We start from the raw sequence: 9,490 nt of genomic DNA, 5'->3' as shown, positions 1-9,490 counted from the left end.
GGGGGGGAAGCGGTATCTCAGGTGAGACAGAGGGCGAAAACAAATGAAACGATTGATTTATCTATGTGATAAACCGATCGTTTATTATACCAATAAACCATACAGGATGATATAACGGAAACATTTAACCGGCAGGTGTCAATTGAGATGGTAAGAGACAGGATATGTCCGCAAATGCCTCAAGGCTATGTCAATAGCCGCAAATCTCGCATAGACGGTCAAGGGTAGAATTTACGTGTTCCTAGTCCCCACAGAGCTTTCCAGGGTACGGCACCAGTAGTAACTCCAACAGGACTCGAAGCCAACGTTCCCATAGCTCGAAGCCAACGTTCCCATAGCTCGAAGCCAACGTTCCCATAGCTCGATGCCACTGTAGAAAAATAGAAATCGCAAGTATGTGTCGTCTACAGCTGCCAAGACTGACTAGCACTCCCTTAAGATATTGTAAAGAAGTGATAAGTTGCATTATGCGACTACCTAACGTTCTAGAATTCGTCATCGAGGTTATCAAAATTTTAAAAAGTGTTTTCCCTTAATATTCTAGAGACGGGGTCAACTTACAGATTGAGCAATTTGATTAGAATAAGATGTCCTAACCTGACCTAAACTGGCGGTATATAAGTCGTGTATAGGGTAGTTCAAACTGGACTAGTCCCCCATTTCAGTGGATAAGTGATGGAGTGCAAAGGACAGCGTGAGCACCTCGGAACTCTTCACGAATGTGTGTAAAGTAGGGCCTACATATAGTAAATAATAATATGATTTTAACAACATTGACATTTAACAACGCATGTTGATTAGGCACATGACTGATATAGAAATGAAATACATCATTAAAGTTATATATGGCATGCAGATATCAGTCATGTCATTTCTCTAATTTGTTGGTCAATTTACGGTTTAACATCAAGCTAATTGCAACTGGGTTTTTAGCTTACCTGGCACGAAGTGCCAAGTGAGCTTATGCCGTGGCGCGGCGTCCGTCGTCCGTCCGTCCGTCGTCCGGTGTCAATATTTTACTTTAAACGACTTCTTCTTAATAACCGAAAGGCCTTAGGTGTCGATATTTGGCCAGAAGCAAACTGGGATGAAGGGCTACAAAGTTTGTTAAAATTAATGACCTTCACCCATTTTCAAGGTCACAGGGGTCAAATATGTTAAAAACTTTAAACATCTTCTTCTCGATAACCAAACTGCCCAAGGAGATGATATTTGGCCAGTAGCATGCTTGGGTGAAGGGCTACCAAGTTTGTTCAAATGAATGACCTTCACCCATATTCAAGGTCACAGGGGTCAGTTGTCTTTAAAAACCTTTAAACAACTTCTTCTCAATAACCAAAATGCCCAAGGTGGTGATCTTTGGCCAGTAGCATGCTGAGATGAAGGGCTACAAAGTTTGTTCAAATGAATGACCTTCACCCATATTCAAGGTCACAGGGGTCAAATATGTTAAAAATTTTAAACAACTTCTTCTCAATAACCAAAATGCCCAGGGTGATGATATTTAGTCAGTAGCATACTAGGATCAAGGGCTACCAAGTTTGTTTAAATGTATGACCTTGAATCATATTCAAGGTCACAAGGAGCAAATATGTTCAAAATATTTAAACAATTTGTTCTGAATAACCAAAAGGCTCAGGATGTTGATATTTAGTCAGTAGCATGCTGGGATCAAGGACTACTATGTTTGTTAAAGTGAATGACTTTGACTTATATTCAAGGTCACAGGGGTCAAATTTGTTTAAAATCTTTAAACGACCTCTTCTGAATAACCATGGGTCCCAGGATGTTGATACTTTACAAATTGCATCCTGAGATGAAAGGCTATAAAATTTGTTCGACTTTCAATCACAGGGGTGAAATGTTTGAAAAAAAATTAACAGGGTCTTTTGAATGAATTTTAATCATAAATACTGATATTTTGCCTGTAGCTTTATTTTAGATCACTTTTAAGGTTACAAGTGTGAGATTTATACCAGGTGAGCGATGTAGGCCCATTGGGCCTCTTGTTTTCATTATGATAAATTGATACAACAGAAAAAGTACCAAAAAATCGCAACAGTCCATATAGGAGACCCACTGAGGTATATATTGGAAACGTTGTACGGAACGAAGTTACTCTGTTGTGACTACATTTTATTTCTGTTGTATTCGCTCCATTGAAGCATACATTGTTACCGCATTGTATTTTCTTTATGTTGGCTATTGATTTTGCTACATTAATTATTATGTACTCACTATGTTGAAAACATGGTATTTATACATGAACTGTATATAGTAAGGAACTAAGTAGGCCTAACGTTTTACGATATTGTTAGTGTTTCGCGAGAAATAGGTCAAACACAATGTAATGGCTCCTCTGCCACGCCTTCGTGATTGCAATGAAGAGATGAGTCAGTTTAGGATGTTGTACAAGTGCTGTGATACGGGGTATCAATTATCGAGCCCTGTACCTTAGTTTATAGTCCGTATACTTCAAATGCGTGACCGCCAAATTTCAATTAACACTGGTCAACCCATATCCTGAAGTAGACTAACCGGGGTGTATGGCATGGACCACGTTCAAACAAAATAGTAGGGGTTTTCATTTATGATATATACCTGGTAACACCGTCATAAATCTAGTACGAATATTTACAAATGAAAAGTTCCTGTTTGATTTACTATTTAAATTGAATGCTGAATGGGCTATGTTAAACCAAATATTGTTTTAACCGAACAACGAAGTGGACATTTATATCTTAATACTTGGTTCCGGATCTTATTCAATGCAATGAATGTGTATGTAAATATTTTCCCCTGTAAAAATGAAATTAACTGAATCAAATTACTTGACCATGTATTGTGTACCTATGCTACATTGCTCACTATACCTACAGCTTTTGACAGAGTTATATCCCTTGAAATATTTAAGTACTAGTAGCCAACCTTAAAGAATAAGTGTTCCTGGAACCACACGTCCCAGTAAGGTAGCATACAGCCTTAAAGACAATACATTTTCCTGTAACCGCACGTCCCAGTAAGGTAGCATACAGCCCTAAAGGCAATACATTTTCCTGTAACCACGTCCCAGTAAGGTAGCATACAGCCTCAAAAACAGTATGTTTTCCTGTAACCACACATCACAGTAAGGTAGCATACCGCCTTAAAGACGATACGTTTTTCCTGTAACCATTTTTGGGGATCAAGAACCTCAACATTGTTAGATAATAGTGTGTCTGATTTCGTCCCTCGCGTTTCGCATATATCTGTTTTTCATAAAAACGTTTCGTCAACTTCAACTCGTGCCGGAATTTAAGAATGCATTTATTACATTAAGACGCGATACCTAGAGTAAAGGGTCATGTTTTTACACGAATTCGTACACCTTCAAAACATTTAAACCTGAGAAATTCCTTGTCTCCCTTGAAATAATGTATAGAACAATTACAATACAACGTGACTGAAGTGTTCCAGGCACCGTCAACAACTCAGTACAAATACTGGCGGTATTGAGTTGCTTGTCTGTTGAAATAAGATGCTATCAGCTGTCGTCTATTAGTTCTTGTCTGTTGACCTTGTCAGAAACAATTTAAATAGCGGTTGATTTCTCAGTCTTTTAGGTTTAGTGTAGAAATATATAGAAAACATATGAGCATGTGAACTGCTCGGCGCTCGCAAAGGTCAAATGGGCACGGTCCAGCCGTAATGAAGGTCAAAGCCGAAACCCAGATACAAACATTAGCCGCTGCCGCCCGAGGAAATAGTAATTAATGGCTCATTTTCAATTCGGTGTACTTAAGTTATGAAGATAAGTGCTGGTCTGTGTTACAATGTAAGAACAGACATTACATATAGATAATTGTGGTCGGATTAAACCAATGGCTTCACGACCTATAGAGTCGGTTTGTTTTGTTTCGTTTCTTTTCGTTTCGTTTCGTTTTTCTATTTGCTGAAGTTTTACAACCTATGACAATTAAAGATCAACACACTGGTCGGGAATGACTGACGAAATACAATTGTATAAAACACTATACTTCTGGCACAACATAGTCAAATAATTGAATACGTTAGAGCCTTAGTTCCGAAATATAAGGCTAGATCTATTTCCGTTTAACTCACTTGTAGATGATGTTATCTCAGTTAACATACTCTTAAAATTAATTCACTTGCATCTTCTTCGGCGTCATTTTTAATATAATGCATTGCACGTTTCGCACAGTAACGTTTTTCAATTATTTGTAAGTTAAAAGTAAAACGCTGGGCTTATTATCAGGAGAGCTAGGTGGTATTTAGCATGTTCGTTTTATAGCATCACGAATTTTATGATACTTTCTCCATTCTAACGTTTTTGCTTTTAGAGTTAATACCCTGCTTTACAGTGTAATTAGTTTGCGATACAGGTACACCATATCAAGGATAAACAAGGTACTAAATGTACTATGGGTTCAAATTTACTTCAGTGACCATTAGAAACGGTCAGACTAAAGTTGTTTCTAGATTTCGTTTTGTCCAAATGATGTGTGAACTAGCGTTTCAAAGTCCAATAAAGATGTATCTGTTTTGATAAAGGGAGGTTTTAGCGTGGGAAAGAGTATCTGACGTGAAGTATGTTACAGTCTCCAAACACCTGGGCACTCTCTATATACCTGTACAGGTAAAAATGACGTCATTCCGCTCTGTAATGGCTAGCTGGGTACCTGGTTACCCACCGGGATACCTGATGCTCCGTATTAAGGGTTTTGTACACGACATCTCGCTCTGTCGAGTCCTGGATTATGAAGTAGACAGTCATCGTTTGTATTCAGACAACGTTAGCTTTAATTTTGGAGAGCCGGGCTGCGTAGGAGAGTCTATAAGTAGGTAGGGGGTCGTTATGTAACTGGGGTTACTAATTATGTACAACTTATAGTATACAATTACTTACCGCATGTGTACGAAGGTATTTGATACCAGTCTGGAAAATGGCTCAACCTTCTACCGGCGAGTAATGTAAACAAATGGGCCGAACGGCCCTGTCATCCCGCACTATACGTACATGTACACCAATACCCAGGTCATAAACTGTAAAGTTGTTGTGCCTGAGTTTGACTTCGACTGTTAGTGGACGCTTGATTTGGATTTTAGAGTTTGATTGGAGTTTCATTGGAACCACTTAATGTTTGTATCGTTCATTTTAAGTTCCTTATTGCTAGCATGCTGATAGAAAGTAATAATTGCCCTATGTCATTATGACCGAGGTCCAATCAGAACAAAGCTATTTATCATATCTCATAAGCCGTATCGATTACATATTAACAAATTGAAATTACATGAATCATGAGTATGCTGTTTATAAAGGTAAAGTAAGCGTACTGTACACATAACGATAGGCTGATTAAGCCTGAAAATGTCGTCCTCGTTACGATCTAAAGCATGTCAGAAGGTTTATAGAGTCCTAGTTCTGTGGAGCATGTATATTCGCCCTAGCGTATCGTTTACATTACGTAAAATGTTCGTGAACGTTCCATTACACTGAGACTAAAGTTTACAAATAGAGATTTGATTGGTGTCGTTAAAATGAAGCGACGACGTTATGTCAAAGTATTAATTTCATGACCTGTCTTACACGTGAATAATAATTCTGATATGTCATAGGTCCTATATCATGTTCACTATGTCATAGGTCCTATATCATGTTCACTATGTCATAGGGCCTATATCATGTTCACTATATCATAGGTCCTATATCATGATTATAACTATCTTCTTCTAGTTATAATCATGATATAGGACCTATGATATAGTCAACATGATATAGGACCTATGACATAGCGAACATGATATAGGACCTATGACATAGTGAACATTATATAGGACCTATGACATAGTGAACATGAGATAGGACCGATGACATAGTGAACATGATATAGGACCTGTGACATAGTGAACATGATATAGGAACTATATCATGTTCACTATGTCATAGGTCCTATATCATGTTCACTATATCATAGGTCCTATATCATGTTCACTAACTATATCATAGGTCCTATATCATGATTATAACTATCTTCTTCTAGTTTGAATCTCTTTGTTTTTGACTCGTGTGTAAGCACATTTTGTACAGAATGATAGTACTCATATGATGGTAAAATGTGTGTTGACCGGTCAAGTTTGAAGATTGACAGTCATATACGTTTCAATTTATACGCCTGAAAGATTTACACTAACTTACAAGGCCACACAACAGTGTTTGATAGAACATATGTTTGTATTGTTGTGATTTCATGTTTTAACGTTTGTTTACTTGCAGGTAACAGCAAATGACAAGAGGACAATTTCTACCTAACTAAGACCTCCCCCTTATCATCATGACGACAGTAGACGGGGTTTATACCCCCAGCCCCACTCCAAAACCCCACCCCCGGGTCAAACCAGAGGCAGAGGAATACGCCAACAGAAATCGTGGAGGTATGGACAAATGGTTTGACCATTCACAGAATACGAGCTACGAATCACCAAGGCCCATGGAACGGCTACGCTCGGACGACGCCCGACGGAACGCCACCACAAATAAGGGTTGTATGGGCGAACTCCTCGGGGGATACGCCGACCCCCCAATGGAAAGAAAGGTTCACCCCCGAGGTGTAACGGGTGACTCAGCGGAAACCGCCCAAAATAACAGGGGAGGTGCCATGAGAAACTTAATAGAAAACTATGGTAATTTAGAAGTTGATTCTAAACCACCTCCAAAGGTCAAAGGTGATTACGCAGAGGAATATGCTGAACGGAATCACAACGGTAAAATGGAGACTTTAATAAACCATTATGGCACCCTCACACCGGACCAACAACCTGCCCCCAGAGTGTCGTATGGTGGGGAAGAGGTGGCAGAGAAATACAAGGGAGCGGGGATGGGGCCCCTCCTCAGACAAGAGGAGGAACCTTACTACCAGGAGCCCAAAGTCAGTCGCCTTCACCAGGCTTCAGACGGACCGGGGTAAGTAGTTTGTGGTGTTTACATAAGTTCATTTCCGTCATGTTGTTCGTGTTTTTATATTGTAGGCGCTGGTTCCCATTATACCAATACGTCACTTCGGGTAGTTTCTGTCAAAGTTTAGCTACTTTGTGGTAATTATCTATAATCTGGGCACGTCATTTCCTGTTTGGTAGAAGCTGTGTTGGCCTGAGTACTAGTGGGTGCTCTGTGTATTCGGCAGATATATGTTCTCCCTCATTGGGCAGAGATATCCACACTTCCGGTCAGGGGAAGATTTGACCAGCACCATACTTTTGTGCGTGCTAAATCGGAAGTTACACGTTGACAGTTAGTACTTAGTAGTTAATATGCCAACGAAAGTGTTATTGATTGAAAAAAAAAATAATCTTTGATATGGAAAAAAATGTAAATGGCACTAGTTCTGTCATTGTGTAATTATTTACAGTACCGTCAAAAATCGTCATTGAATTAATGTGTATTTGTGTGTACTAATTTGGTTTTATGGAAAATGGGAGAGAGAAAATGCTTTAGTTTTCTAAAGCAGCCACGGGTAAGGCAGTCAAGAATCTCCTCTCTGGGGAAATTTCTCTGTCCAACCCTCAAGGTACGCACAGACGCTACAGTATATCAGACTCTGTAAATGCCTTTGTGATGGGTGGATATTCCCGATGTAGTTTTTCATATTGTCTGAAGTGGCATAGATTAACTTTGTAAAAGAATAATGATGTAAATCTAGATTCTAGTCAGAACATGACAAACTGGCTCGTCCAATCAGCTCTGCATTTTTGTATAAGATAGTGTATATAGTTGAATTGAGACGACACATACACCAATCTCCCAGCCTAGAGCGTAATAATACCTTATCTAGCACTGTAATCATTCATTATTTGAGAATTAATAGCAGTTTCTTCAGTATCTCAATTCTTCATAATTCTCCCCAATCACGTGCATCATGTTGTTATAAGATATACATATATTTGTAGTCATTAAGTTTTAAACCAATTATAACTATCCAGTGTTTTATGTCGATCGACCATTAAACATTATCTGTTGGTGAGATTAGGTGCTGTACTTGCATCCCAGCTGTGTTCCTCGATACCCTCCTACCAATATCTTAAAATACTTTTCAGTTAGAGAATATTTCGTACAATTACCCGACACCTCGTTTACCGCACATCTTAAAACATTTGTCAACAGTTATAAGTTAGAAAACTTGCCCAATCCCAATGTATATATTTTGATACAAATAAAATATGTTTAAATCATTTTTCATCAAGGTCAGTAAGACAGGATAACGCATTTATACCTCGACAATCTTACTGGACACGTTATTTTCAGTAATCTAAATACATCTACCTCAATAATTATACTAAATTTTAATCGGCACTGTTACGATATATATTTACAAAGAAATGTTGGTAAGACAAGGTGCCGCACTTACATCCCGGTTGTCTTAAAACATTTTTGAAAACTTGTCAGTGATAAAGGAGGTCGTACTAACGCCACTTTCGTCTTAGTCGTCAGCCGTTTTTAATTGTAATTTCAATTTTAAAAAAGACGTTAAATTTATTTCGTTTTTGTAGGTTGTACTTTACAAATGTCATTAAAAACAGTTAATTGCTTTCCGTAACCAACTTACTGAAAGGAGGTGTTACATTTATTGATATATGTCATGACATTAAGAGGAAACTGTTTTTATGTTTATACATTAAAAACTTATAACAATAGACTTTTGTATGACAGTAAAATGATTTTTTGACGATTAACGTTTGTTTTTTTAAGTTTGAAGGTTTAAATGTAAGAGTAAACATTTTAATTACAAAACGGGACGCAAATCAGATCACCCTCCTTTTATCAGTCTATCACCGATAAGCTATTAAATAAATGACTTCCAGCATCTTATATACCATTAACACGTGTAAGCTACCACGTGTACCATCACACGCGGCTTTCTATCAGACCGGCATACACGGGGCGCTATCTGGTTGACATACCGATGTTTCTATTTAAAATCACATGAAAATATCTTCAGCATTAGTGTTTGAGTTTTTTTTCTTTGTAAAATTTATATTTATTTAAAGTGTTGAAAGCCATCAAAGCTCAGCGGATAAGGTTCTGTAAAATTACATTTCAAGTTGACAAATCTTTGACAACCTGGTAGATTTCTGCTGTGCCCTACAATAAATACTGCAGAGAAGTTTTTGGAGGTCAGCGTAGGAGCTGTCGGGAAGATTAATTATGATTAACGACCTTGATGAAATTAGAATTTCAAAACTAATTTACATTTTCTTGTACAATGAATTAATGAATAATGTACATACGCTTGGGCGTCAGACCTGAGATATCATACAGTTATGTGGGTCTCCGCCCTAGACAAACAGTAACACCTATACGTCACGTAGGTCTATATATATACGGTACCATTTTGTTTCTAGTGTGCGCTTTAGTGTACTAAGGATTGTCATTAAAAACTTTCTAACATCCGGGCCAACAAGAGTGATTGATATAAGTTTAAATAAGTTGGTATGC

At 38.0% G+C, this 9,490-nt stretch overlaps 1 protein-coding gene across 4 annotated transcripts in view; it reads left to right on the top strand.

The window, feature by feature from the left end:
- The window catches only part of LOC110463218, a 31,453-nt gene that overhangs the window by 16,438 nt on the left and 5,525 nt on the right, over positions 1-9,490 (top strand). For 3 of the 4 annotated variants that reach the window (XM_021517629.1, XM_021517630.1, XM_021517627.1), the window contains exon 2: positions 6,275-6,961. In XM_021517629.1, the coding sequence (XP_021373304.1) occupies positions 6,333-6,961 (629 nt within the window). In that variant the 5' untranslated portion in view covers positions 6,275-6,332. Of the gene's footprint in view, positions 1-5,048; positions 5,140-6,274; positions 6,962-9,490 lie in introns of those variants that run through there. The other variant, XM_021517631.1, reaches the window with a different exon arrangement.

The sequence above is a fragment of the Mizuhopecten yessoensis genome, unplaced genomic scaffold (genome assembly GCF_002113885.1).
Source record: "Mizuhopecten yessoensis strain PY_sf001 unplaced genomic scaffold, ASM211388v2 scaffold10879, whole genome shotgun sequence".
In the NCBI taxonomy this organism is placed as follows: domain Eukaryota; kingdom Metazoa; phylum Mollusca; class Bivalvia; order Pectinida; family Pectinidae; genus Mizuhopecten; species Mizuhopecten yessoensis.
Note: the sequence above shows the minus strand (reverse complement) of the source record. Positions and strands in the feature narration are given on the sequence as shown.